The sequence below is a fragment of the Daphnia pulex genome, chromosome 4, assembly GCF_021134715.1.
Source record: "Daphnia pulex isolate KAP4 chromosome 4, ASM2113471v1".
Lineage (NCBI taxonomy): Eukaryota > Metazoa > Arthropoda > Branchiopoda > Diplostraca > Daphniidae > Daphnia > Daphnia pulex.
The window spans coordinates 3,615,677-3,642,885 of NC_060020.1; the positions used below are offsets into that span (position 1 = coordinate 3,615,677).

General features: G+C 42.8%; 6 protein-coding genes across 10 annotated transcripts; 5 read left to right on the top strand and 1 right to left on the bottom strand.

The window, feature by feature from the left end:
• Positions 1 to 12: 12 nt before the first annotated feature.
• LOC124192278 (histone RNA hairpin-binding protein-like) lies at positions 13 to 1,907 on the top strand. Its single transcript, XM_046585495.1, has 3 exons — positions 13 to 965; positions 1,040 to 1,375; positions 1,444 to 1,907. The coding sequence occupies exons 1-3, from the start codon at positions 850 to 852 to the stop codon at positions 1,670 to 1,672; spliced, it is 681 nt and encodes a 226-aa protein (XP_046441451.1). The 5' UTR covers positions 13 to 849; the 3' UTR covers positions 1,673 to 1,907.
• Positions 1,904 to 3,009, bottom strand: LOC124192277. 3 transcript variants are annotated; one of them, XM_046585493.1, is made up of 4 exons: positions 2,882 to 3,009; positions 2,524 to 2,795; positions 2,313 to 2,453; positions 1,904 to 2,242 (listed from the first exon to the last, which is right to left on the bottom strand). In XM_046585493.1, the coding sequence occupies exons 2-4, from the start codon at positions 2,746 to 2,748 to the stop codon at positions 1,922 to 1,924; spliced, it is 687 nt and encodes a 228-aa protein (XP_046441449.1). In that variant the 5' UTR covers positions 2,749 to 2,795; positions 2,882 to 3,009; the 3' UTR covers positions 1,904 to 1,921. The 3 variants fall into 3 exon arrangements, with proteins under 3 accessions (XP_046441449.1, XP_046441448.1, XP_046441450.1); XM_046585492.1 differs by having other exon boundaries at positions 2,861 to 2,990; XM_046585494.1 differs by having other exon boundaries at positions 2,524 to 2,782; positions 2,861 to 2,952.
• Positions 3,010 to 3,072: 63 nt separating this feature from the next.
• LOC124192276 (phosphoglycerate mutase 1-like) lies at positions 3,073 to 4,691 on the top strand. The gene is made up of 4 exons (XM_046585491.1): positions 3,073 to 3,207; positions 3,473 to 3,705; positions 3,911 to 4,175; positions 4,244 to 4,691. Exons 1-4 carry the CDS (start codon positions 3,111 to 3,113, stop codon positions 4,408 to 4,410), a joined length of 762 nt encoding a protein of 253 aa, XP_046441447.1. The 5' UTR covers positions 3,073 to 3,110; the 3' UTR covers positions 4,411 to 4,691.
• A 1,142-nt stretch (positions 4,692 to 5,833) lies between these two features.
• LOC124192055 (M-phase inducer phosphatase 2-like) lies at positions 5,834 to 12,310 on the top strand. 2 transcript variants are annotated; one of them, XM_046585199.1, is made up of 13 exons: positions 5,834 to 6,017; positions 6,202 to 6,455; positions 6,644 to 6,686; positions 8,882 to 9,101; positions 9,170 to 9,291; positions 9,414 to 9,505; positions 9,578 to 9,669; positions 9,748 to 10,011; positions 10,090 to 10,242; positions 10,397 to 10,628; positions 10,775 to 10,940; positions 11,013 to 11,198; positions 11,282 to 12,310. In XM_046585199.1, the coding sequence occupies exons 2-13, from the start codon at positions 6,251 to 6,253 to the stop codon at positions 11,553 to 11,555; spliced, it is 2,049 nt and encodes a 682-aa protein (XP_046441155.1). In that variant the 5' UTR covers positions 5,834 to 6,017; positions 6,202 to 6,250; the 3' UTR covers positions 11,556 to 12,310. The 2 variants fall into 2 exon arrangements, with proteins under 2 accessions (XP_046441155.1, XP_046441156.1); XM_046585200.1 differs by lacking the exons at positions 5,834 to 6,017; positions 6,202 to 6,455; positions 6,644 to 6,686 and adding an exon at positions 6,750 to 8,770.
• Positions 12,311 to 16,461: 4,151 nt separating this feature from the next.
• Positions 16,462 to 17,763, top strand: LOC124193216 (transmembrane emp24 domain-containing protein eca-like). The gene is made up of 5 exons (XM_046586933.1): positions 16,462 to 16,676; positions 16,850 to 16,965; positions 17,032 to 17,136; positions 17,198 to 17,344; positions 17,472 to 17,763. Exons 1-5 carry the CDS (start codon positions 16,547 to 16,549, stop codon positions 17,619 to 17,621), a joined length of 648 nt encoding a protein of 215 aa, XP_046442889.1. The 5' UTR covers positions 16,462 to 16,546; the 3' UTR covers positions 17,622 to 17,763.
• Positions 17,764 to 17,960: 197 nt separating this feature from the next.
• LOC124193215 (translational regulator orb2-like) lies at positions 17,961 to 26,976 on the top strand. Of its 2 annotated transcripts, none has more exons than XM_046586931.1 (11): positions 17,961 to 18,135; positions 18,794 to 20,435; positions 22,855 to 22,972; positions 23,495 to 23,596; positions 23,949 to 24,131; positions 24,268 to 24,380; positions 24,466 to 24,552; positions 24,633 to 24,756; positions 24,906 to 25,087; positions 25,162 to 25,272; positions 25,345 to 26,976. In XM_046586931.1, the coding sequence occupies exons 2-11, from the start codon at positions 19,128 to 19,130 to the stop codon at positions 25,456 to 25,458; spliced, it is 2,442 nt and encodes an 813-aa protein (XP_046442887.1). In that variant the 5' UTR covers positions 17,961 to 18,135; positions 18,794 to 19,127; the 3' UTR covers positions 25,459 to 26,976. The 2 variants fall into 2 exon arrangements, with proteins under 2 accessions (XP_046442887.1, XP_046442888.1); XM_046586932.1 differs by having other exon boundaries at positions 17,962 to 18,135; positions 23,498 to 23,596.
• Positions 26,977 to 27,209: the final 233 nt, after the last annotated feature.

The window sequence follows — 27,209 nt, forward strand, 5'->3', positions numbered from 1 at the left end:
ATGATATGGGAATTTGAGATATTCTAATTTCTAATTTCCGACGGGTTATCGTTTCAAATGCCTTTTTGCTCGTGCGGCTTGATTATAAATCTAATTAAAAGTATAATTATCTTAGATGTACATGTATAATCTTGCCTAACTATAAGGTGTTGAGAAATGAGAAGTGATGGATATGTAGTTATGTATACTTGTTTTTTGTACCCTAGTTCGGGCGAGCTCCCGGCTCCGGGAATAAGTCTCATCCGGCCGTATGATCTTTCGTTGACCTTGCGAATATTAGAAATGCGAAATGCCTATTTTTAAGCAATAGAGACTGCTTTCTTATCGTCTTTAACATCTACCAGGGTTTTAATTTCAGATGTTTTGCAAGGAAACTTAGCAACATTTTGGAAGTCCATGGCCTTATTAACCTGGCCACAGATAAAGACCACGTCGTCTTTATCTATGACCTGGCCTTATGGGAGTTATGGCCATGGATGGACATTTTGTAAAATAAAAATAACACTAGAAATGGATCGGGGATTCGGGGTTATAGATGTATTTAAAATATTTATAAACTTATTCTGGTTATATTAGCACTATGTTAGCACTCTGGCTGGCATGCAGCTGAATGGAGCTGGTTAGCAACGCAGTTTGTAATCCATGTTTAATGTGGTTAGAAGTTGCTTCTAATTCAAATGGCGCGAGAAAACCCACCCCCCGCTTTATTTTCACCCGAGGCCGAGACAACAAAGTCAACAACTACGTGAACTGAATCACTGTTTGCTCTTTTAGAGTGTAAAAAGTAAAAACATTGTATTTTGTTGGGTTTTAATACTTATTTTTCTATAAGAAATTACTGAGCTTACAATGAGTCCAAGAAAAGCTGTTAAAACAGAAAAAAATTCTGATGGTGAAGAAACTGTGTCTGAAAAGACTCATCCTAGCACTCGTATGCTACGAAAACGCGAATGGGATTCTGCCAGGTATAAATGCTTGCTCATTAAATAAATTATCAGTTCCTGAAGAAACTAACCATATTTATTTTTTGTGGCTAAAGCATTATAAGTCCAGAGAGGGGTCCAGCTCAGAGGAAAGAAATCAAACGAGAAAACATGCAATTGAAGCGCTCTCTGACAACTTCTTATGCCCAAACAGAAAAGAAAAATTTGATTAAGACAGAAAAACAGTCATCTTCTGCTTTGGCGGAGTTAAAAACTGCAGTCAAAGATGAGAAAACTGAGGTTGAGGTTGAAGACACAAGTGACAGGAGCTCAACTATTTCCTCCAATGGTGAAGTTGAAGAAGATCCCCTAGTTCTGTCTCGAAGACAGAAACAAATTGATTATGGGAAGAATACCATTGCCTATGACAATTATCTCAAAACTGTACCCAAGTCAGTATTTTAAAGTTACATGTGCAAATCCAAACATTTCATACTAAACTTACAGAAATTTTCCATAGAAATAAAAGAACCAAGGAACACCCCCAAACCCCTAACAAGTACAAAAAGTACAGCCGAAGGGGCTGGGATGGATCCATTAAAGTGTGGAGGAAAATGTTGCATGTCTTTGACACATCTGATGCCAGTAACCCAAAGGAGAAAGAAAATGCAGCTGCTGCAGATAAAGATGTCGAAGACGTCCTTGATTACCTCCCTTTCGACCTAATCGACGACGACGTTGTTTTATAAACATGTTGTCTACACTCTTCATCATCGAATTTTATGTGAAATCTTGCGCCCGTTTATATTGCACTATTAAGAGTGACAAGCAGGTCTTAGTGTTAATTACTTTTGACAACTTCTTTTTTTTTTTTCTTAAGTTCGGCTGCCTAAAGAGCCTCTAATTCTTCGATAATTTTGTTCAACGATCTTCACCGTCTGTACCGTGAAATATGCACCTAATTAAACATGTTCGTCATATGCATTAGCATGTACCATTTATTTGTTACTTGTTTTCAGGTCTAATAGCATTGAGATCATTTTTGAATTGTCTTCCTCCATTCGTTTCTCTAGGCGGCCAAGTCGTTCCTCAATTCTGGCCATCATGCGTTCTTCCATCTCCTTAATTTTCTTGTCTATTATCATCTCGATACTGTCAACATTTTTCCCATCTTGATTGAATCCTTGCATTATTGAGGACAGCAAATGATTAGCGCCAGCAGATTGCCCCGAGAGAGATCGCATTGAAGGGGTAGCTTCCACCGTCACTGCAGAGATCCCATACACCCATACAGTTGTTGCTTCCTTTAGTTTGCAAAACTAAATAAGATGGGGGATATTTAAAATGGATTCAGACAACCTGGCAACCATAGTGTGAAATAGGAACAACCTTCAGAATTATTTCTGACTGCATCTTCTTCAGATCTATTCTGCATTCATACAAAGAAGTGCCTTCTACTTCTTCCAGAAGTTCCCCTCTCACTGTCATCAGATATTCTTCATACTGCCCATGTACTTCTATCATGGGAACCTTGAATTAATTAATTAATCAAAAGAATAATTTGGCAACAGATAAAAAGGAAGATAGATCTGGGCAATACCTCAGATAAAATTTGAAGGGCAGCAAATTTTCTGTTGTTTTTAAGAATAATTTTTAGTGTACAGGGGCCAGAGTCAGGATTCGATTGACTCATATTAAAGCAATTTTCAATACTAGTTTCCTCAGACAATTCAGACAATTGTTCCTTCCACAAAATTTTTGTTCGAACAGCATCAACATTTTCGATCTTCCAAGAGCAATCTATTGTCACTGCTTCGGGATTCATTTCGGCCTGACGTAGGTGTGGTCTGTGTGGAATTCTATGAAAACGTTCTAATACAGAGAAAAAAAACCTGTTATTACATAAATTAATATTTTTGTTACGAATTCCAACAAACTTTATTGAAAATTGAAGAAACCTTCAAAATTTGACGTCCAAAACTTGACGCGCGCGGTAAAGTCAATTGTTTTGCTGATAGATACCCCATCTGGGGAACACCCGACAAACTTGTTTTGTGGCTCGTTGAAGGTGACCCTGCCCTTCGTTCGTTCCCCACACCCGTTTCCTAGTTTATAACATCGGTCAATACCGGCATTGCTACCGTGACTTTGAAACTGAACGCTTGCATTCACTCCAATTTCAAGAAAATGGTTTACAAGATTGTAATGATTCGCCACGGCGAAAGTTCCTGGAACAAGGAAAATCGTTTTTGTGGTTGGTTCGACGCTGATCTCAGTGAAAAAGGTAAATAATCACGTGATTAGTTGATTACGTAAAATTAAAGTCTTAGAGCAGCATATAAAACGTCTAGGGTGGTGAAGGACAAGGTCACATCTACTTAATCTGTACTGTAACCCTTACATCAGTAGCCCTGATGATAAGATTAAACTGTTTAAATAATTGACAAGTAAAGCAGATTCTGAGATTTTTTCTCATAATTCAGATTTCATATCTTAAGATGGGTATTTGTTCTCAGCAATTTTAATAAATGATTACAATTTTCTTTAAGGGGTTCAAGAGGCTCATGCTGCTGGAAAAGCTTTGAAGGATGCTGGTTATCAATTTGATGCTGCTCACACATCGGTGTTGAAAAGAGCCCAAATCACTCTGCAAACTGTCCTGGGAGAATTAGGTCAATCTGATATTCCTATTAATAAAACTTGGAGGCTCAATGAGCGTCATTATGGTGGACTCACTGGTCTTGACAAAGCTGAAACTGCTGCTAAGCATGGAGAAGCTCAGGTATTGTATTTAATCAAATTTCCCAATAGTTTATTCGCTCAGCTGGTAGCTGTCAGCTGTATGTTCATTGTTGGTAAAATTGGCCAGTCATTTTCCAGTGTTAAAAAAAAAGTTTGAATTAAAATAAACTGTTTTTCTAGTGGATTTTTTTAGTGCATGTGATATAGAACATAAATTAATATAACTTTATTTTTTTAATTTGTAGGTTCAAATTTGGAGGAGAAGTTTCGATGTTCCTCCTCCTCCTCTCGAGGAGTCGAGCGAATTTTACAAAATCATCATGGATGATCCCCGTTACGCAAATGGGCCAACCAAGGAAGAGTTTCCCATGTTCGAGTCCTTGAAGCTGACCATTGAACGAACTTTGCCGTACTGGAACGACGTGATTGTCCCCCAAATCAAAGAGGGCAAGCGAATTCTAATTGCAGCTCATGGAAACTCTCTCAGGGGCATCGTAAAGCACTTAGACAGTAAGACTAGCTGCAAATACGTTATCAATAATAAAATTATACGACTTTGTTGCTTTTTCCCTCTGTAGATATGTCCGAGGATGCTATCATGGGTCTCAATTTACCCACCGGAATTCCGTTTGTTTACGAGCTGGACGAAAATATGAAACCTATCACATCCATGCAGTTTTTGGGCGACGAAGAAACCGTTCGTAAAGCTATGGAGGCCGTTGCCAATCAGGGAAAGGCTAAATAAATTCAAAATTCGCCCCTTTAAGCTATCCACCCTTTTTTGGGGGTTTGTTTGTTCTTGGTTGTTTTCCCCCTTCATCCATTGTATACAGATTTTATATTGCACTTTTTAACACCTTAGGCTCTTTCCCTCATTACTGAGTTTTTGTGCAACAAAAGCAAATGAAAAGAAAATGTCTCTAGTCGTAGTGTTTCTGGAGTCGGTGTTGTTCTGTAGTTATTATGAACCAAACACAATATACAGCTTTCTAGGATGGGAATACTAGAAATTCCTATCCAAGGAGATGTGGTCTCTTAAAAAATATTATTTATAAGCCACAATTACAGAAGGGCACAGGCTTAAAAAGGTATAGAAGTCTTTGTAGAGTATATGGAGTATCGACCTGCGGCAGGACATTCGATCTGACCATGGTCCACCGCTCTCTTTCACAGTTTCACTCTTCTCCCTGGAGGGGTACTGCATTCCAGCTGTGACGGGGCCTTGCTTAGAAAACTACCTGATTCTCGGTAGATGTGGATGAATAGGAAACAATTTTATGGCTCCTCGGTGTACTGTGTATTCTGTACTACGTGAACGCGCTATATGCAGCCACGGATACAATAGAGGGTTTGTGATAGCAGGGCGTCTAACGTAGCCCTGACATCAATACCTTTCGGCCAAATTCGATCAATTTATGAGTTTTGAAAACCAAAAAATGCATTTTTTAGAAAATTTCATCGGATTAAATTTAGAAGAGCCTACGTTAAGAATAACCCTGTTTCTCATGCGATAAAGTTTTGTTAAATAACCGATTTATCGTACTATCAAGTAAAATATCATTAAATCGGTATTAACTGGTCTCAAATCTGTTGGGATTATGTGAAGGGTGTCACTCTTGGCACCTAAATCTCGAAATAATTTCTCCAGAGATGTGTGATTGTTAACCGGATTTATTGAACTTGGTGGTATCAATAATATTAAATAAGTATTAAATACTTCAAAATCCTTTCGGATTAGGTGTGTTTGGGTGTCACTGTTAGCACTTGTAAACGTATCGAAATAATATTTTCTCATGAGAGCGTGTTGTTAACCAGATTTATAAAATTTATTTGGATCATTTTAAATGAGTATTAATTCAAATGGTCTAAAAATTGTTTGGATTATATTATAAAGCTAGGGTACTGCTGTTGGCACTTGACCGCTTTCCCTTTATCGTATCGCTTATCCCTTTTCATTAGAATTCATCGTAATCACGAAATATAACGTTTATTTGGACCCGTCCCGCATTTGTTTCACATTCCTGAATAACCGTCTTTATGCACATATTAAGCAATTGTCAACCGACTGAATTTCTAATGAGATTGCGATAAGAAGTTTGAAAAATTTTAAACCGACGTCCGGTAACACAACAGCAGATGGCGTTGGCTGATGATAATCCCGCTACGTGACGCTGCGATCGCAGTCGATGTGATGGCGGCAGTGTGAAACGAACGTGAATGGTGTCTCGTAAGAGTTTGTCGCCGTTTAATACTTGATCAAAGCTAGTTTTTTATCCCGTGAACTCTTAATATCATGCAGTATTAGTTCATTTGACCTATTTCATCCATTTGTCCACAATTTGATTCAAGCAAGTAAGTGTAATCTGTTATTTTCGACCATTTCCTGTTCCCCTCCTCAAATTTCCGTTGCCACAAAAACGTTGTGTTGCATGTAGCTAGTCTCCCTGGAGAGGTTTAGGGCATCCGTTGTTTCTCGTAAACAAACCGGTCGATTCATGGAATGTTTTTTCTTTCATTTTTCTACATTTGCTTCTAGTACTTCCATTTCTTCTAACTTCTTGTGGAGTACTGCTGTTTGGTACAACATGGAGAGTGAGAACAGCATTCAGATGTCTCGTCCCAAAACTCAGCGAAGATTGAACTTGGATTCCAGTCAAAAGTTACCTCACATCAACAACATCAGATCGAGTAGTTTTGATATGGCTTCAATGTCACCCATGACCAACTTGGTGCACAATCTGAGCGGGGCCAGCTTGGACTCAACTCCCAAAAGGAGATTCCTCTCTCATGGTAACTTAAGATTCCAACAGCTAAAAGGTTATATAACCACAGACAATGCATTTCCTGCCTGTGGAGTGATGGTGGATCCTTTTATTTTTCGTTCAACCCTCATGCCTACTTCCTGTTTTGGATTGACATGTGGGCTTATAATGCTGAAAAGTGCACAAACTATTGCTGATCCTCATGTTTATGTTTAGATAACTTGGACGTGGACGTGGAAACCATCGCAGGCTCCAAAGGGTATGTTTTGGCTTCTTTGTTTCTGTTTTGTGGTGGTGGGCAGTGTCTGGCCTGTAATAGAAAGGGTTTAAATGGTGATAATCCCTTCAAATGAAGCGACAGCCAGAGAAGGGAATGCGATTTCAATCGACCTCGTTCGACCTATTTTTTCCCTCTTCTTTTTTTTCCTACATTGAACAAAAAGAAAAGCTTCAGCTATCGAGCGGCAGCATCTTTCAACTTTTTGAGGTTGAAAGAGGAGGAGAGTGGAATAGAAAATAAAAAAAAAGTGACCGTTGGTGTTTGACTTTGGCCACACAAAGTGTCAGTGGGAAGTGGACGGTACAACGCGAAAAAAAGGGCCAGACGGGCTTGTGGAAGGGATAAAAAACCAGAAAGTTGGATGGCCGTCCTTGACTTTGTAGAGAGCCCTGTTGTCTTTGTCCGCTTTCCTTCTGGTCTGTTTTCTTCTCGCTCCAAACCACTGCCCATTTCCTTTTTTTTTCTTTTCCCCAACCGACCTGATGTTTTTCAAAGACCGTTGGGTCAATCAAGATTTTTTTGAATGGGGCACAAGTCTGCCACTGGAATTGGAGATCGAGTCAAAGTGGTTGGAGACGGAGAGATAAGGCGCGATAGCAATATTCAGTTACTGCACACAATGTACGCACACGTGCTCAGAGATACGTGAACCGATTTCAAACGTAATGATTTCTTATTATTACTATAGAGAGTAATAGTAATAGTACGAGAGAGGGTGGGCTGTGCTGATGAAAAAAAAAAAGCCAACAGCTGCTGAAATCCGGAACGAGCGGGGGGGTATTGAAGGCGAGTCTTGTGAAAGCCATCTGCCTTTCAACGGGCAAGAGCAGTTGGAATGCCTGGAGACGTTTCGGGAGAGAAGAAGAGAGATAGAGAGCAAGGTTTTCAGTTCGTACCCTAGGGCAAGACCGTTAACCTGTTCGGTTGGGCTGTTTAAATATCCCCGGCTTCGGGCCTCTCGATGCTCTTTCCTGTCTTTCGACGGGCTAGCTCTCTCTCTTCTTTCTTTTTTTTAAAGCTTGTGTTATATTTTGGGGTGAGAAATCGGAAACCCAGGGTAGATCTTTGTGGCCTCGTCAACCACCCCTCGAATATAGCCAAAGTCAGGCGGGAAAATTCAAAACCTTCCGTCCGTTGTGGCGTTTTTTTTACGACTGTGTGAACGAGTAGGGGGAATGGGATAGCAAGTCGGTTGTGTACTATGTCGGTCTTCAGCGGATGCAATATGGGACCAACAGCGGGCTTTGGGGTGGCCATATGTGGAATGCGTAGTATATATAGTGCTATCGTTCGCCCTTATAGTTATTTGCTCAATGCTTCCTCTTCGCTCACAGTTCATAGATTTCCCTCTTCCGCTCTGTATGTGCGTGTGCGCGATGACCCCCCTATGTTCCTCCCCTTCACTATAACGTCACCCTCCCAATGTCTTTGTTATGACTATAGGGTCTAGCACATGTCTACGTTGACGTACTACTACTACTACTACTCAGTCAGGATTGCATCCAGCCCGACGTTTCCCACAGAGCTAGAAACTGGCGACGTACCTATGAGATTCTGGGACTTGGGATTTATCGAGTCCATTTTTTCGCTTCGTTTTATGACTTCATTTGGCACGATTATGATGGAAGAAGACTAAGTCTCCAGGTCGCAATATACGTATGTACGTGCTATATACTTTGCCGCGCCGACCCGACCCAAGTTCTGCGTACGCAGTGCGAGACTTTCCAAGTTCTGGATGGAAAGACAAAGTAGAAGGGAAAGGGGATCCTCGGGGTAGTAGAGGGTGGAGCTTGAGGAAAGAATAGCCTGAAACTCTGAGGGGAGAGGTCGGGGAGGGACCCTCCGAAAGGAAATTAAGAAAGAAATCTTTTCTCTGGACTGTCAGTCGTTGATCCGTTGTCCCCTAGTTCGCATCTCCTCTCTGGTCTTGTCTATTTTTTTCCCCTTCAGTCTTTCAACGACTTTTAACTTGTGTTTGTCTTGGTGCCCCAAATGCATACCTGTGATCGCACCATGTCATATTGGAGCTGGAAACAGTTGTCTCTCACTGAAATCAGTTTAAGGTTGGCCAGCAGTTTCTTTCTCGCTTTGCCCCCACCGTGTTCTATACCCGCCGTCGAAAGTGCGTTCATCGAATTTTAATCTTGACATTTGTTGTTATGTATTTTTTAAAGATCTCTAGCTCTCAGCAGCGGCGAATTACTGAGCTCGCTGAGTGAAAAGGAAAACGGCTACACTTCAATTCGACCCTTCGCTGCCGCCGTTGGTTCGCCAGAAAAGACGAAAAGCTCGGAAGACTTCCTGAGCAGACGCAGTCCTCGCAGATTAGCTCTGTCCCGACTGGACGTCAACAGCCCGATCAAGAGCCGTGTCGACATCAGCAGTCCCATCAAGGTAGAACGTCTTGGTCTTGACTCCGAGAGACGATACAGATCCGTTAACTATCTTGATTTTGTCTTCAGACGAGCTTCGCTAAGCCTGCTCAGCCCGTGTCGTCTGCCATACCTTCGACACGCCTTCCTAGTATAGAAGATGTTGACTCTCAAGACAGTGGTTGCTTTCCAGAAGACTCCAAATACTTCAAGTAAAAGGCCCATCAACTTGTCATTAGTTTGGATCTTGACTGTTGGAGAAGGAAGAGACTAATTTTTCTTTCCCCTCTCTCTCGTCTTCTTTTGTTTTTCTTTTTTGTGTGGCGCGTTCCAGGTATCCTGAGCCCCTCTCCCACCGTCGGATGTCGGATCGCAACTCCAGCCCAGCTTCTTCCACACGTTCCAACAGTGGTTCTTTGAGTGCTGGTAGGTTTAACCCCTCCCCCAATAGCTTTTTCCGAGTTTTCATTACCAATGCTTAATGATTTCTTGTAATAGGTGGTTCCCAAAAGTACGACGGACCCGCAAAACTCGACTTCAGCTTCACGTCAAACGGTGACGATGAGGGAATCCCCGACGAGTTGTATGAGGTGATTATAAACCCTTCCTCTAACCCTTTAGTTTTCTAATACTCAACTGAAGCTAATGGATGATTGCCGTTGGTTCAGGAGGAAGACCAGGCTTTACCCACTTCGGCATCACTGAGTCAGCTGATTGCTACGCCACTTAGCGAGCGCGCCACCCTCCAGTTCAGCCATGAAGACAGCTCATCTCCACCGGCCTACACCATCACCAAGTCTCACATTGACGACTCTGCTGTTTACAATGACTTTCTCCGTGTCCCGAAAGAAGCTGCTTTGGCTGAAAAGTTCCCCCGACCATCCTTCCGGCGGTCGCAGTCCATGTTCGACCAAGCAACCCCCAACGCAAGGGTATGTTTATTTTAATGGCTGTGCATTTGTTGGTCGTGAACGGATGTCTCATGTTTCACACGTTTACCCATTTTATAGGCGCCCAATCTTTGCTATGATTCTCCCATGAATCAGTCCCCTGTAGCCCGTGGCTTGTTCGTCCACGATGAAGATACCGGATCGAGCCCCCTCGCCCCTCTAGGCCTACATGCCTTGAGATTGCGTATGAAACCATCACGAGTAATTCAGCCGGTAAGATCTCCTTCTTCTTTTTTACCCAAAAAATCTGAGAGCAAGCTTTAGAGTGGGGTAAAGTGACACCCCTCTCCATCCCCTGTACTTTTCCATTCCGGAACATATGGTTGTGATAATTGTGGTTATCTGATCGCTTTGCTTTGGGATATAGGTTGGAGGTCCCCCATTCAAGAGAAGTGAGCCCTCGTCCTCCGTGGACTCTGCTGTCCAACAGCAGGAAAACAAAAGGCGGAAGGACGACAATGACGACCGACCCGTGTTCACAAGTTTGGATCACAATGTCGGGAACAACAGCAAAACGGCGGCTGTTTCGAGACTACCCCATCGGATCCAGAGATGCCATTCCGAGACGGAAGCGACCATTATGCGCGCCCTTCAACGATGTAAGTTCCCTTTCCTAACTTCCCCCCTTGGCTCGGCCTTGCTCTTTTCTCAATCGGATTGCATTTAAGTGTCATGTGGCTTTTTCCGTTTCTCCGATGTAACCTAAGGACATCCCCGTCTTTTTCTTTTCTTTTTTGCCTTGCAGCAACGGAAGAGCCTGATCTCATCGGAGATTTCACCCGACCCTTTGCACTGCCGCTGACAGCCGGCAAACATCAAGATTTAAAGTGCATTACGCCGCAGACGTTGGTCGATCTGATTAGTGGCAAATTCCGGGATCACGTTGAGAAATATACCATCGTCGACTGCAGGTATTTTGATTGCATTTTGTCTCGACTGTTTTTATTGTTCAGCTGCTGACGACAACATGTTTGTTTTTCCAGATATCCTTACGAATACGAAAACGGTCATATCAACGATGCCGTCAATCTGTGGACCAAAGACTTGGTGTGGAGTGTCTTCATGGAGGGTAGAAAACAACAACCCCCCTCGACCACCCACGATCAGGAGAAGAAGAGGGACATCCTCATTTTTCACTGTGAATTCTCCTCAGAGAGAGGCCCAGCGCTGTAAGTTGCCCTTCAACCTCTTAACTCGGACTTCTTGGACCAAGACTTAACCTGAATATTTTGTTTGTCTCTCTTGTGTCCAGCTCTCGATTTTTGCGTAACAAGGACCGCGATGACAACAAGGACAATTACCCGGCCCTTCACTGGCCCGAGGTCTACCTGCTTCACGGTGGCTACAAGGCCTTCTACGAGCAGTTTGACCAACTGTGTGAACCCAGAAGCTACCTGCCCATGAACCAGCAGGGTCACGAAGAGGACCTGCGCAGGTGCCGAGCTAAAACCAAGTCTTGCAACGGCGAAGGCAAGTCGGGCCGACCGTTAACAAAATCTACCTCTCGACGATTAGCATTGCTTTAAATTGTTCATTTATTAGAAAAATGAAAAAAAAAATAGAAGAAAGTAACTAAAATTAATAAGTTAATTGTTTTTGCGTCTCTCGCGGGTTCCTTCGTGTGTGTATGAATTTGTTTTTTTAAACCTGCTTTCCTATACCCCCGAAATCCTATTCTCCGTGCTGATTCCCTCTCATCTATTCTTTCCTTTCTTTTATTTCCCTGTTTTTCCCCCCAATTCCATTGGATATGACATTGGTTCTCACCCCGCACCCCCCGTCTTTTTCCCCCCAATCCTCCCATCTTACACACAACACAAATGTGCAATGCAGAAGTCCCGATGGTCTCTCCCTTCTCCCCAACTTTTTTTCCTATGTTCGCATGAGTGGTCCTTTTAACGCGGTGGGAATTTCAATTCTTTCCTATTTCTCTCCCAACATTCAATTTTTTTTTTTTTTTTAGAAATTTGTCCACAAAAATATTTTAAAAAAAGTCTTATTTTCTGTTCGATTGACGTGAAATTTTGTACATTCGTAGTGGTAGTGCATTTTTTTCGGAGCGCGAGTAATACTATCGATTGTTGAAGAATACTGGGGGATGTCCCACATCTGTAATGATCGAATCGATCATATTCATTTGCTCACAGTTGATGTTGAACTCTTTCCATTTTACTACACCCAAACTCTAGCCATACCTTCTGTATGCGTGTGTACGTGTTCTTAGTGAGTATGATTTTTTCCCCCAAAATCTCATTTGGTATAAATATAACAAACAAACAAACAAAAAACAAACTCGTTTTACTCGTTTCTGAAGTAGATCAATTTCATGACAGGAGGAAAAGAAAGAAAAGAAAAAAGAGCCCTAGTGAATTGAATGTTGTACGGTGTGAGAACCGATGGAAAAAGTGTTTGGCGACACAAAAGGTAGTGTGCGTGTGTGTAGCTCATTGAATATTTCCGTTGCCAGTCGAACATTGTGTGACGACCGGCAATGTATGGGAGAGAGTAAAAATCGATCCCCTCCTTGCATCCTTCATCGTAGGATGTGGAGGGGTGAGTAGGGCGCCGAGCGTCCACGATGGCGCCGTTACAGCCCATCCTTTGTGAGCGCGATCTTTAATAACTGTTAGCGATGAGAGAGCCGACTTGGGGTATGCGCTGTGTGGTACGTCATATTACTATGGTACCTATGAGACCCAAGACTGTGTGAGAGCCAGTCTCACACACATTCGGGGCCCTGGAAAAAAGCTGAGAGAGATTTACCTTCACTGATGTGGGGCTCAGGGGGTCCCTCAGATGGTCAGAAAGAATTTCCATTCTTCCGTCCCCTTTTGGACACACACACAAGACTGGACATTGCGGAGGAGTTTTGAGGAAGCTGCGCGGTCGCCGGGTTGTTGTTTATCGCCAGCCGAAGGCTTCGAGTTCCAGTGCATAACAACTTGCCCATCCGCCACGGACAAATGATAGTCTCTTTGAGGCCGGGTTCAGTAAACACATGACATTCGTAAGGCCGAGATTCCGTAGACTACGACTACTACTACGGCTTCGCATTACATCGGCCGAATGAATCAGAAACTCATCCCTTTTGGCTCTCTTCTGAATCGCTGCATATTCATTCTGAGACAAGAGACGACCGAAAACGGCCGTGTCTTTGAAAGCGAAAGGCGTCGATAGAAAGTGAATAACAAACAGCAGCGGTTTCAAGTTCGATTCAGATCTTTGACAAATAACGATAGCCATCGCGTTTTAGAGCCAAAAGACCCCGCGACGTGCATGTTTCTTCTTCTTCTTTTTTCCTGGGCGGCCGTGATCAACAACCAAAGAGCTTTGCTGGCCTCTGAAGACAAGATGCGGTTCTAATAAAGACAATTTGTAAGTTTAGTATCTCATCTCCCAGGACCTTGGGAGATTTTTCAATAGCAATGTGTTGGGAACCGTTCGCTTTGTCGTCCTAGCTTGAACATTTTTCTCCTCTTTCGAAATCAATATTCACTTAAGTAAGCTTCAAGTCATTAAGAGCTAAAGGGAGAAAGAGTTTTCGAAACTCATTTGGCACCCGCACCCTATATATGCTAAACACATGCGGCTAATAAAACGACACGAGAGGCGGGATCTTTTCCGCTCATTAGCCCAATGGGGATATGCAGGAAGCGGCTATGGGGCACATAGACAACAAATCTTGGCGACCATATCCTTCGTCTTTTCAGGTCATGGGCTTTTTTGTTCTTTCTATACATCGGCCCCCGAAAAGAGATGAGTATTGAATGAAAGCAAGTAGTAGAACAGCAGCAGCTGAGCAGTATATAGTTGTCATCAAGTATAACTTGACTGTTTCTTTCGACCTTGGGGTTAAAAGGGTGGAAGACGGGCAAGGGCCATCTGCCCAGTGTATAGTTCCTGCAAGATGTACATATTAATCCTCGTCAGCTGCAAATTCATCAATACACTGCCGCACTAATATGTCCGAAGGTAGGAGTGCGTGTTATTATAGAATTGGAACAAGCGAAAAAATTGAAAAGATTGTGGAAGAGATGTAGAAGAAAATAAAGAAACTATAAATAATCCTCTTAGATTTCGTGGGCTGAATCAGGGCTAGATTGTTCCAAACATGGAGAACCCGCCTCCTTCCAGTATCTTTCTTCTTCTGTCACACACAAGCCTTTTTTCTCTCTATTGACGATTTTCTTCTCTACACCTTTTCTTTTCTTTATAGCTACATCCAGTTTATATTTTTAGACCGTTCGCAGCAAGGAATAAGCGTAGGTGGACGTTCTCTGGATATATCTCTTTTGTGTTCAACGGATGACAAGGTATTTTTTTTTCTGCTATCTCTCACTCGAATTGATCGTGTCTTTGTGCGCCACGAACAGGTGCGAAAAAAACACAACGGTAAATCGGACCGGTGGGGATTGCTCCTAGTGAATGGGGCAAAATAAAAAGCGATCACAATAGAGGAGGGACACGAAGTATACTACACCCTCTATTGAACTTGCTTATTCCAAAATGAATTATGCATACATTTAACTGAAACTTTTGCCAAGAGCGAATTTAATCTTTTTGATTATTATTTTGATTATTATTATCAGTTCCATTAAGAGAGAGTGTGTGAGAGAGACGAAAGAATTTCTTCCAAAATTGATCCCTTGAAATATGTCGCAACTTTAGCGAATCCGATCAGAAGGTGCAGGCCTATCATCAGGAAACCCTGTATATTGCATCACAACAGTAGCGGTATTTTTTTTTTCCTACCTGGAACTATTTAGTTTGGGCTTCATGATACATGTTCAAGCTGCGCTCTTTCATAAACAGACTTAACGCAATCCATGGATAATGCCGCGATTCTGGGCTACTAAATAGGGTGATCCCCGAGTATATAACGTCTTATGCAGTTCCATCATCATTTCCAATGTTTAATGGTGGGAAACTTTTGGGGAAAATCTGGAATTGCTACGGCAAGACATGAGTTTCCTTATATATTTTCTTATTTGAGGTAATCTCGATTTATATTTTGGTGGGAACCATATTATTTATCCAAATTCGATTGGAAATAATTGAGTTAAACATTTATTCTTCATTCGACATCGCCCTTTTACTAATAAACACCTTAAAGAATTACTGAAATTTCATTCTTTACATTCTTGTCACGATCCCATTAGAGAGTGTTGTCAGCTTTCACGATGTTGAATCACAATTTTTTTGTCTTTCTAGAATTTGAACTTTTGAGTTGATAACGTCCACGTCCATAACAGTACGGAGCGGCACCAGAATTTTTAAGAAAATTACTCGGAAAAATGTTGAAAAACAAGACGTTGCTGTCGCTACGCGGAATTTTTCCAAAAATATGTTTGATCACATGCTATTGAACTTGATCTGCATAGGCGAATAACATTGTCATTTTACTCTCGCGGAAGCGACGACCGAGTTGCGCATGGTTTACTTTCCTGTTTTTGTGTGGTGGATTCCGCTTATTTGAGATCGAGAATGTTTCTCATTCTCTCGCTCTCTCTTTCTTTCTTTTGAATAGGTTAGGTAAAGGACCCAGGCCTATCTAATGGCGACCATGGTCACTCCCTTTTACCTGTCATAGGCCAAGGTAAGACGAGCGAGACAGATCTGAAGAATGTCAACACGAGATGTTTGCCTCGCAACAGCCCAGGGCCCAAAGGTATCCAACACATTTGAGGTCCAACGGTCTAGTCTAGTTGCACGGGCAGGCATGCAAGCCACATTGGATTTGTTTTGACTGAAAGCTCTTACATAAAAGAGACGTTGCTTTACTCTCCTTTTTCTCGGTATAGCGTGTCTGTTTTTGGAGAATGTTGTGTAGTAGTAGTTTCTCTGGTTCAAAGTGGGTCACCAATTTAATTACTGATGGCTGCTTTGATGTTATCAATAATGAAATTCATTATCATTCTGGCGTAATAAACGTCTTTGACCGGTTCCGAATACTAAGTTGCGCGGCATTTAATTTCGGTTACTGGTAAGAGTTTTCACAAGAATTGGAGACTTTTTCTAAGAAATCAGAAATTAGAAATGCAATCGTTTCAGGATTTCTTTTTTTGGAAATATTTAGAAACCAATCAATTTCAACATCCTTATACAATCATGCGAAATTCATCATAAATTAACCGGTTAATATTTTCACGCTAAATTTCGAGTTATGTCAATTGGACTTTACATAGGTATGCATTACGTTTTCCAAGTTTTGAAATTAGAAACCAAATGACCGGTAAATTTGATCTGCATTAAGAAATGCGAATGCTTAATATTCTTTGCTATAGTAGGTTTTACCTAATCATTTATTCATCTCTGTAGTTTTAAGGTATTTGTGGACTAAAGTGACTAGGCTTTTTCTGTTTTTAGATTTTTATATTCAAAAAGCGATAACGGATTAAATTACGATTAGTTTTCAAAATTTTGTTTTGGCAACCTTGTTTACGGTTTACGTGAGCCGCCAGGTGTCGCTGTCATTCGTCTGCCAGGTTGTCCAAAGTCTCAACGCAAAGCCGGGAAAATGCAGTTCCTAGGCGTTTCAGTAATTTTCGTTTTATATTTATCTTGTGTATCTGGTCTATACTTTCACATTGCCGAAACGGAAAGAAAATGTTTCATCGAAGAAATTCCGGATGAGACTATGGTCATTGGTAAGTGGTTTCAACGTAATGTTTTTGTCGGCAGCTTGGGGCCGAACAAGGCCACGTCATCATTGTTATTTCTGACATCTGGCCCCGTTACCTGCATTCTGGCTATTTTTACAAATTATAGTGTTAATATTAATAAATGTTTTGTTTTCTTTTTTTCTGATTTTTCAAAATAGGAAATTATAAGGTTCAGTTGTATGATCCTCGTACTGGTGGTTTTATGCCCTCAAGCCCTGGAATTGGAATGCATGTCGAAGTTAAAGATCCAGATGACAAAGTCGTCTTATCCAGGGTAAACATCATCATATGTTTAGATACCATAGCAAAGATACTATTTTTTTTTTCAATTTTTAAAAAGGTGTACAGTTCTGAAGGAAGATTTACCTTCACATCACACACACCAGGAGAACATATCATTTGTTTGTACTCAAATAGCACCAAATGGTTTTCTGGTACACAGTTGGTATGTAGCCAGAAACCTCATTGGATGATTCAGGAATGATGACATTTCTATTTCCCAACAGAGAGTTCATTTGGATATTCATGTTGGAGAACAAACAATGGATTATGCTGGCATTGCACAAAAAGAAAAGTTGACCGAACTTCAACTACGTGTGCGCCAACTACTCGCCCAAGTTGACCAGATCAATAAAGAGCAAAACTACCAACGTGTAAGTTGCTTTTATCACTATGTTATCATTTTAGTTTGTTTATACAGACTACTGTGTTGGTTTTTTTTTGGCAAATAACGTCTTTCCCGTTCCGGAGATTTAATTATGTGTTGACGGTTGATTGCAGATTCGCGAGGAGCGGTTCCGACAGACAAGCGAGAGCACTAATCAACGAGTTCTCTGGTGGTCGTTGACTCAAACGGCCATTCTCCTGGTGATGGGTGCTTGGCAGATGAGACATCTCAAGAAATTTTTCGAAGCCAAGAAACTCGTCTAAAACGAGAAATCTGATTGTGCTGTCCGTCTATTTCGGTTTCTTATCTCGTCTATCTTTTTTTTTCATTTTTTTTCTACGACTGACTTTGTAATGGCTAAGAATATGATGATGGAATAAAAGTTGATACCACTGTTTTCTCTCACAGCTGTTTACAATTACTGTGTTTTCACAACAATTAAACTTGCCCGACTGCTTTTTGCTTTCGTGAGAGAGATATTTTTCCTCGTTCGGGTCGATGCCGATTATTTAATTAGTAAGTTTTCCCGATTGGTTGGTAGATGGCGCGGGGGTGCGTTTTCGACAACGTCAATGCGGAAATGCCCGACGGGAGATCAGCTGACTAAGAGTAGCGACTAGAGCTGCCGAGTCGTGAGTCGCCAACAGAGTGGTAAGGAACTCGGCGCAGTTTCGGCCCAAAAAAGTTATTTTGTCTCTGACTGAGACTCTTCCTTAATAAACGAACAAGAAGATCATCACAGGATTTCGGATTTGACTCCATTTCATCCGAAACTGGGTAGGTTTTGAGTCTTTTCACTGCTGTTGCTGTGTGGACCTTGGAAAAATTGCAAGTCGTGGTGTGTCGGCTTTGGGCTGTGTGATCCATCCAAAGGCGATTATTTTCTCTCTCTCTCTCTTGTCTGGTGTCCATCATACGTTTTGGGCTTTGCTACGTGAAGGGAGAAAAAAGCTAGCCATAGTTTCTATTTTCGGGAGTTGAGCGACCTCTCTCGAAACCGGATTGTGTACAGCTTCTGCATATTTCGTTCGTGAGTTGGGGCCTTTTTTCCCCCTTATTCTCGATAGTCTTGGGTCCTCTCGTTTTGTCGGAAGAATGTTTGAGTATTCCCACACGAAAATTCTCGGTCGCCATTTGTGTGTTTTCACTGAAATGTGAAAAAAAAGAACAAGCTCGGCCGTGATTTCCTCTACGGTTTTGTTCTTGAACTAAAAAAAGCTTTATTTTAAAAATTCAGAGTCGTTTTTTCCCAGCTTGCGGTTTCCTTGTGTACTGACTCTCACTTTCCATCAAATTGTGTGTGTGTGTGTGTGTGTGTAGGGTGTGATGGCCCTGTAGACGGGCCATTGGCTTATTGCGGTTTTGATTCGTAAGAGGAGATGGGAACGTCATGCATTTCTTGATGAATTGTCTTGTTCTTTTTTATCGGACACAGGAAGGAGACGCCAGTGCCCGCAAAACGAGCCAGAGAGAGAGAGCGGTCCTCCACCTTGGCCGACCTTCACACATCGTTTGGGACTCCCAAGGCCAGCAACCAGAAAAGCCGGCTTTTCTAGAGGGAAACAAAAAATAAGAGGACAAGAAACTACAGACCACCATTCTACCACCCAGCCAACCTGCCCCGCTGAAGCGAAGAGAATTTCCTTGTTTGGTCGGGAAAATATTACCAAGATAAAAAAACGAACGAGTTGGCCTAAATTCGTGACTACCAGAAGAAGAAGAAGTAGAAGTAAAAAAAAGGCTTCATCGTCAACGAATCAAGACGAGCCATGCAAGATGAAGCGCATCCAGCAGCAGCAGCGACATCGTCCGCAACTGCCACGACGTCGGGTAGTATCGTCGGAAAGAATGGCGTCGGATTGAACCTCGGCGTCAACATTTGTTCTTCGTCAGACCACTCGGTCGGGCTCTCATTGCCCATCTCGCCACTTTCAGTCAAAGCTGGAGGCTCGGATTCATCTTCATCGTCGTCCTCGTCATCGTCATCGTCGCTGTCGCCCCATCTCCACCCCAACATCTACAGCGGAAACCACAGCTTTTCGGGCAATGGTGGGAACCCGACGTCGTCGTCGTCCAATGGCGACGGAGCTGATCCGGAACTCTCGACACCAGACTCTGGAAGGTCCAGCTTGAGCCACAACGGGAGCAATACGGGGGAGCACGGTGGCCTCGGTGGTCACACTAGCCTCGTCGGTGGATTAATGAGTTCGTCGTTGCTCTCCAGCTTGAGCCCATCTCCTTCGGCTGGACTGTGGTCGTCGTCGACATCCAGCAGTTGTAGCAGTAGTGCCGAATCGGGCTACCATCCGCTGTCTCCGCATTCGCCGCCGAGTCCCAGCCAGCAGCGGCGACCCATCACGGGGTCCCATCATCTCAGTCCGAGTTTGACGACGTCTTCGACGACGCCTCGGTCAGGGCCGAGCTCGCCCTCGAATTTCCTCCTGCCGGGAGTCATCAATGCCAACAAATCGCCGGCGTCCTCGACCTTTTCTTCTCCCTGGTCGAGCGGAAGTGGTGGACCACCAAGTCCAACCCATTGCTCGTCCCACTTGAGCCCGTCTTCATCGGGACTGTGGAATCGCGGTCGTTCGGCGCCCAATTTGGCCGGTGGAAGCATCGGCGGAGGGGGTGGCGGCGGCGGCGGCGGTGGTGGTGGTGGTGGTGGTGGTGGTGGTGTTAGTAGTGGTGGTTGTGGCGGTGGAGTTGCCAGCAGTCCGTTCGGTCACGGACTCAACTCTGCCTTTGCTCCATTTTCCCAATCGGCCGGCTCTCCGTGGGCCAGTTTAGGTGCTTCGACTACTCCGGTGAGCCGCAAAAGCCTTAGTAATCACCACACTTATGGCATGGCTGGTTCGATGACCAATCCGGCCGCAGCGGCTGCGGCTGCTGCTGCTGCGAACGCGGCTGCAGCCAGTTACATGGCGAACGGCCAGAGCGGCTACGGCGGTGCAAGTCGCTTTCGTCGCAGCACATCCTACCCGGGAAAGAACAACGTCTTCGGTTCCACCCAGTTCCATATGGCCCCGCCCACTCTGGAAGTCACCAACATCGACGAGAACAGCGACTACATGTATCAGGTATGTCTGTACTAGACACACACACAGCTAGCCCAACATACGTTGAACTCGGTAATCATTGACATGCCTACGACCTCTTGATGACCTGTTGGCGGATGTGATGACTGATGAGTTTGGTATTTGTTTTCCACCAGGGCGTGACCTTTCTTCTTTGTAACCCATCAACTCGATTGATAAGTGCACTAAAGTTTGATATGTCAGCTCGATGCGACATCGATTGTGTTGTGCCAATGACACAAGTTTTTCGGTTCCAAGGTTTTCCCTTTTTTTTTGTTTTTTGTTTTTTTCAATATATTTCCACCGGTAATGGAATACGATGCCAACCCATCTGCAGCCGTAGCTGCTTTTTCCGCCCACTCCTTTTGCGCGTGCGAACCGTTTTCCAAAATGGCCGCCGAATCGCCCCATCTGCTATTATCAAATTATCCCGTTCATGACATTTGGTCATCATCAACTAAATAACAATATCTCTGCGTCGGTCGGTTACCGAGGCCATCAACTTTATTTCTTTTTTGTGGGGAGGTCCAATTCACCAATTGAATTCACGTTATTATTGTAGTAGCAGCCGTTGAGATGAAAGTCGTGGAAACTTCCCCGTTTGGAGTACAGTACAAGTTTAGACTTGGGCTCGACATCCGGTAGGACTCTGAATCGAAAAAAGAGTGGGATGATATTAGAATCGCTGCTTCCAAAATGCATAGCCTGCGTGTGCCTGTGTCTGTATAACGTTGCACATCTATCGAGAGGCTTATTTTATTATTATTTTTATTATTATTATTTTCTATTTTGCCATGTCTCGCACCCCCCTGGAGGTGTCATTGTGAGGCAGGTTGCCATGGCGACGCAGAGCTCTGACGTCAGAACACTCTGCAATGTCAAACAATCCACGAGAGAGCAAAAAAAAAAAAGGGGGGAAATAAAAAAAGGAAGAAGGAGCGAACGAAAAGAACCCGAAGTCTCTTTCTACGCACAAACTATTCCCCCGCTCCGCCACTATAATACTACCTACGCTCAATCCTGACGTGGCGGAGGCGGTGCCGCTCGATTAAGCCGCCCTGGACGACCTGTCAATTCAGCCGTCCAATTTTCTCCGTTGTTATTTTCAGTTTTTTCAACCAGTCCAGAAAGAAAAAAGATGAAAAATCTTTTCGGACCAACCATCGACTCCCATTTCCTCCTCAAATAACAAAGTACTAAACACGTTGAGGTTTTTTTTCCCCTCCGCCTATCCGTTTCAATTCGTTAGTAATGCGATCTTTCTTTTCGGGTTTCCATGTATACATTGTCAATTTATTTCAAAGTCTTTAGGGAGTGTGGGTGGTTTAGACGGGATTTTTTTTTTTCTGCGTGAAAGGCACGGGGGTGGGATGGCTGGAAAGGGAAATGCCAGGGAGGAACGCGCGCGTATTGATTCGAAATTGTTCCTCCTCGGTCCGCGTGTGTGTGTACATGTGTAGTACGAAGTAGGAAACAAAATCGCGCAAGTCTTCCTAATCGATAAGCTTACACTACTTTCCCATCCCGTGTCCTATCCCATCAATGTAGGCGCTCCTTGTAAATAGGAAAAAAGATGCGGGAGAAGTGAAGACACTGTCCGCATTCAAAATAGAATCAATGAACTGTGTACAGTTCTGGCGCTCGGAAATAGGTCACATCATTTTTTCTTTCTCTCTCTCTCGCCTTTTCTCTTAAAAATCTAACGGAAGGATGCGGTTCTTTTCGCCCCCCCCCCTCTCCGCCATGGGAAGTGGTGGTGGGCGATCCCACATACAAATTCCTTGTTTTTTTCTCGTTTTTTCTTTTTGTTTTTGTCCTGGCTGCAATAAATAACAAGTTGTAACCGGGTCGTTTGGAAAAAAAGTTCACGTGATCTCAGTCATCAAGATGGTGGGTGGATGCCTTGGTGACTACCTATACAAGAAAGTAAGAGAGAAAAAGAGAGAAAGAGAAGGTTATCACTTGTGTACGCGAACTCCGTGTCGGAGCTATCGATCGGTTTTCTTGGCAACCGAGAAGCCATTCTTTCCAATCATGCCCAAGTTGTTTCATATCACGTGTCATGACAATCGCTATTAGAAAATCCTTTGGGCTATCAAACGTGAATGCCAAACCACCCAGATATACATCCGGAATCTGGGTCTGGAGTGTTTAAGTCTTCTCAAACTGTGTTTTTTTTTTTGCCTTCTACTTCTTTTGACTGTGTGCGTGTGTGTTTTTAGAGACTTATTTTTTGTGTTGTAAATTTTTTTGCCCTTCTGTTTGGTTGTTGCCGTTCTATTTCGAGTATGTTGGCTGGAAAAAGAATGGGCGGAGCGAGCCAGCAAGCACCCAGTTGGCACTGGATGCTCTTTTTGAAGGGAAACCTTCTCGCCGACCATGTGAAACTAATCGAGATGATCCCTTTGTTTATATTTTGCAGGACCCTCACGGATCCATCACGCCTAGTCCCCTGGATAATATGCGCGGACTCGAGTACTACCTTCACGATATGATGCATAATAACGCAGGCAGCGACGGACAGGACCAGCAAGCCAAAGGTGGTGATGAACCCGATTGACGTGTTTGATGTTATTGATTAGCTCATTATAAAAGAGGAAAAATAAAAAAAAGGAACGCTGGACTGGTGCAGCTGCGGCGTGCGTGCGCGGATAGAACACACATAGACAGAGAGCTGGTGTGTGTGTGTGTGCCGGCCCGCCCACACTCCTGAGCCCGTCTCTATCACGTGGTACCTCCTCCTGAATCAATAAGCGGGACTCTGAGTGACGTCATGTGCAACTTTGTGTTATTCAATGGGCGAAGGAACTGAACCGACTAGGCGGCGTATGAAATAAAGCAATTAATAGCTGCAAACAAAATGTGCGCCAGCTCACGTCCAGCGTGATTACATGTCGGGGTGCAAACGACGAAAATGATTTTCACTGGATCGCGGGCAGTGGGAAACCCAGTACATGTCTACAAGTAGCGTTAGATTGATGGACTAAAATGATGGATTGCCTCGATCAAAAAACTCAATTTCGACTCTTCTTTTCTTTTCTTTCCGCGTTTGTTTTTCCTAGCAGGAAAGTACTACTCGGCATTGGATGGAACGGATATGAACTACGGAGGCGAGGACAACGGCATGGGACTGACCATGGGCCTCGGCGGAATGGCTGGATTGGGTAATTATGGCGATACCGCTGATCGAGGTCAATAGAATCCTTAGAAGTGTATTTACTGAGCGACGATGGTCGGCTTTTTATAGCAATGGAATCTCCATCAAGAAGGCCAAACAAGTTGCCATGGCTACGTTAGACGAGCTGCTATTGATTCCTTTTTTAGTGACTTAACATAACCCCCGGAACCTTTATTCCCTGTATGTTCCCTGCCTTAGCTACTATATCTGTATAGCGCACACATGTTTTGTTTCATTATTTTCTAGGGCCCGACAAAAGACGAGTCGATTCGATCGATCGGCAGAGTCGTTTTGGGCGAAAACTAACGATGTTTTCTCTTCTCTGATGTTTTCAATAGATTGCTTCGGGATGAATGGTGGTAACTACTTGCCGTCGTTGTCTATTCATTCGCAATCGCACTGTCTACCCTCCCCGTCGCGTATCTCGCCCAGGAGCCCCGTCTCGACCTCTGGATCCGAATCTGGAGAGCGCTATTCACGAAAAGTCTTTGTTGGAGGCCTTCCTCCCGACATTGATGAAGGTATCGTGTGTTTTAAGAGAGAGAGAGAGACTCGAATTTCGGGAGTCCTTTCTTCGAATTGAGAATCTCGTATTAACTACATCTCATCTTTGCTAACTCGTTGTATCTTTTTCTATTATTTTTGCAATTTCAACAGAGGAAATCAATGCCAGTTTTCGTCGTTTCGGATCGTTGGTGGTCGACTGGCCTCACAAGGCTGAAAGTAAATCTTACTTCCCACCCAAAGGCTATGCGTTTCTCTTGTTTCAAGTAAGTTGGTCGTGTGTGCGTGTGTGCGCATTCGGGCGTCATTATCACAAAAAAGTCATTCCCATCTGTTTTGCCCATTGTACAGGAGGAGAACTCTGTTCAGCAGTTGATCGAGACTTGTATGCAAGAGGAAGATAAATTGTATCTCTGCGTTTCGTCACCCACGATCAAGGTATTGCGTCGTCGAGATGTATATACTACGACGGAGCGAGGGAATTAACTTACGACATTTCCCCGTTCTTGATCCCGCAGGATAAGCCAGTACAAATAAGGCCATGGAAATTGTCTGATGCCGACTTCGTTCTAGACGCTTCTCTGCCGCTCGACCCTCGCAAAACAGTCTTTGTTGGCGGAGTACCCCGTCCTCTGAAAGCGGGTAGGCACCAAACGCATTTGAGACCGATCGATAAGTCGATCCTTGCGTAGGAAGACGATCATCTTCCCCTTTCATATTTTTTTCTTTCCCTTTCATTTTTATCGTTTGAACGTTTTCTCATTGTTGTCCATTTTTGTTTTCGCTTGCAGTCGAACTGGCCCTGATTATGGACAGACTCTACGGAGGCGTTTGCTATGCCGGAATCGACATTGACCCGGAATTGAAGTATCCTAAGGGAGCTGGACGTGTGGCGTTCAGTAATCAGCAATCGTACATAGCCGCAATTAGTGCAAGATTTGTGCAATTGCAGCACGGAGACATCGACAAACGAGTAGGGATAACTATAATGCCGGGCACGAGTGTTGATTACGTTGAGAAGTTGATTTAATCAAACTACTGATGCAGGTTGAAGTGAAACCGTACGTTCTGGACGATCAATTCTGCGATGAATGCCAAGGAAGTCGCTCGGCTGGAAGATTTGCCCCTTTCTTCTGCGCCAACGTGACATGTCTTCAGGTACATTAACTGTTATAACAATCATCTTCAGCCTGAGCGCCGTTCTATCCGAGTCGTTTGTTATGATTGCAGTACTATTGTGAGCATTGCTGGGCCATGGTTCATTCACGCCCAGGCAGGGAGTTTCACAAGCCGCTCGTCAAGGAAGGAGCTGATCGACCTCGAACCGTTCACTTTCGTTGGTGAAGCTTGGCTGAAAATCGATAGTTAAAGTCTGTTTCTCCTTCTTCCTTCCCACCCTCTCTCTCTCTCTACGTACACCTCTTTTTCTCTACTTCTTTCTCTTCCCCTTTGACTCTCTTTTTCCTTCCGATTTCTTACATCTTCGCCGTCGGTACCCAACATACAGATACTGCGCAGGTGGTGGGGGGGGGGTCTCTTACGTAGATGAATTCAAATGAGGATTATTATTTTTTTTCTGGATTCAAGGCATTCGTCTTGAGGAAGTAGGACAATTGATCATCATTTATTTCCATCGGCTTCAACAAAACCGTCTTATTTTTTCTTGAACTTTGGGAAAAGGTTAACTTGGACTTGGCTGGGGGCTTTACCAAGATAAATTGCGGTACAGATATCTTTTAGATTAGCTGTTCATTTTTCTCAAGTACTTTCTTTAGTCCAAAAGACTTTCTAAACCAAAGAATTTGTTTTGGGTTGTAAAATGAAGTATTATTATTTTGTTTATGTTTTTTTAATTGTTTTTTTTTTGTAGAGATTAATCAAATCTATTTTTCTCCTAATAGTTTCTTAAAAAAAAAGAAAAATCTGATTTTTTCTTTATTATTTGGTAATGAAAATAATGTTGCTTAGCGACTAAGTTAAAATTTAGTTTTTTTTTTTCATCAGATGTTGAACGTCGTAAGCCTGGTTAGTCTATATAACTAAATTGCAACACAAAAAAGAAAACAAAAAAAGATGGGTAGGAGGTTTTTATTGATCTTGAAAATAAAAGAATTATTTTTTCTTTGAAATTTTAATCAACACCTATATTTAACTGCTGGTAGTTGGCCTAATTCGTATTTTTATTTCTTTCCTTTCGCGTAAGAACATAAAAAAAAATTCACTAGGCGGACTAAAAAAAAATTGTTCAGTTTCCTTGTTGGACTATTAACTTTCTGTTGATTGTTTCTTATTTCCTGATAATGTCTTAACCTAGTCAGTTTTATATACCATCTTTTACCCCACAAACCCAAACCTTTTTAATTTTTTCTAATTTCAATTTTTTTTTGTTTTTAAAACAAAACCTTGAGTGTTCGATTTTTTTTTCTTAACCGGTTAAAGCTTTTTATATTTATACATATATTTTTTTGAAAATTTCTCCCTTTCCGTTACCACTAAAAGGAAGGAATATTGTTTCTTTTTTGTGGTATGTAGGTAATTGGGAATGATAGAAAAATGGGAATATCCGGGAGAGTTGAATTTTGTTTTCTATCACTCCGGAGGGATTCTTTGAAATAGAGGGAAGACCCAAAAGCAGGAAAAAAAAAGTTAAAAAAAAAGAAGAAAAAGAATGGACTAGTTTTGTATTTGTGTGATTGTCATTTAGTCGTCTTTCCCCTCCCCCCTCCAATAGCTTTATTGTTAAATTTTTTTACCTACTATACTAACCAATTGTTAAACGGTTAGGTAAGAGAGGGTGAAAACCAACCCAGGTTGTGGTGTTTGTTTCCTCGTCGTTTTTTTTTTTTTTTTTTTTTTTAACATTGCAATTTCAGGCGGGGTATGACGTCTTTTTCTGTGGCCGCAAGTTTCAATTTATTTTTCTGTCTCTATTTTTCTAATCGTCTTGGAAATCAACACTATTCTTCCTCCCGATTCTCCTGCGTGGGAATCTACACATATACACACCTCCTCCATGAGTTTTCTGGCTTGTCCGTTCTCCATGTGATAATCCTATTCAACCTGTTTTTCATCCACCAATCAAACTGGATAGGTAG

Excerpts from the sequence above, each read along its gene's own strand:
- LOC124192278 (XM_046585495.1), top strand. The coding sequence starts at position 850 with ATGAGTCCAAGAAAAGCTGTTAAAACAGAAAAAAATTCTGATGGTGAA. Across the intron at positions 966-1,039 it reads CGCGAATGGGATTCTGCCAG|CATTATAAGTCCAGAGAGGG; the intron begins GTATAAATGCTT and ends TTGTGGCTAAAG. Across the intron at positions 1,376-1,443 it reads TATCTCAAAACTGTACCCAA|AAATAAAAGAACCAAGGAAC; the intron begins GTCAGTATTTTA and ends AATTTTCCATAG.
- LOC124192277 (XM_046585493.1), bottom strand. The coding sequence starts at position 2,748 with ATGAATCCCGAAGCAGTGACAATAGATTGCTCTTGGAAGATCGAAAAT. Across the intron at positions 2,454-2,523 it reads CCCTTCAAATTTTATCTGAG|GTTCCCATGATAGAAGTACA; the intron begins GTATTGCCCAGA and ends AATTAATTCAAG. Across the intron at positions 2,243-2,312 it reads AGTCAGAAATAATTCTGAAG|TTTTGCAAACTAAAGGAAGC; the intron begins GTTGTTCCTATT and ends CATCTTATTTAG.
- LOC124192276 (XM_046585491.1), top strand. The coding sequence starts at position 3,111 with ATGGTTTACAAGATTGTAATGATTCGCCACGGCGAAAGTTCCTGGAAC. Across the intron at positions 3,706-3,910 it reads CTAAGCATGGAGAAGCTCAG|GTTCAAATTTGGAGGAGAAG; the intron begins GTATTGTATTTA and ends TTTAATTTGTAG. Across the intron at positions 4,176-4,243 it reads CATCGTAAAGCACTTAGACA|ATATGTCCGAGGATGCTATC; the intron begins GTAAGACTAGCT and ends TTCCCTCTGTAG.
- LOC124192055 (XM_046585199.1), top strand. The coding sequence starts at position 6,251 with ATGGAGAGTGAGAACAGCATTCAGATGTCTCGTCCCAAAACTCAGCGA. Across the intron at positions 6,456-6,643 it reads AAGGAGATTCCTCTCTCATG|ATAACTTGGACGTGGACGTG; the intron begins GTAACTTAAGAT and ends GTTTATGTTTAG. Across the intron at positions 9,670-9,747 it reads TCCCCGACGAGTTGTATGAG|GAGGAAGACCAGGCTTTACC; the intron begins GTGATTATAAAC and ends CCGTTGGTTCAG.
- LOC124193216 (XM_046586933.1), top strand. The coding sequence starts at position 16,547 with ATGCAGTTCCTAGGCGTTTCAGTAATTTTCGTTTTATATTTATCTTGT. Across the intron at positions 16,677-16,849 it reads GGATGAGACTATGGTCATTG|GAAATTATAAGGTTCAGTTG; the intron begins GTAAGTGGTTTC and ends TTTTCAAAATAG. Across the intron at positions 17,137-17,197 it reads GGTTTTCTGGTACACAGTTG|AGAGTTCATTTGGATATTCA; the intron begins GTATGTAGCCAG and ends ATTTCCCAACAG.
- LOC124193215 (XM_046586931.1), top strand. The coding sequence starts at position 19,128 with ATGCAAGATGAAGCGCATCCAGCAGCAGCAGCGACATCGTCCGCAACT. Across the intron at positions 24,132-24,267 it reads TCCTCCCGACATTGATGAAG|AGGAAATCAATGCCAGTTTT; the intron begins GTATCGTGTGTT and ends CAATTTCAACAG. Across the intron at positions 24,553-24,632 it reads TTTCGTCACCCACGATCAAG|GATAAGCCAGTACAAATAAG; the intron begins GTATTGCGTCGT and ends TTGATCCCGCAG.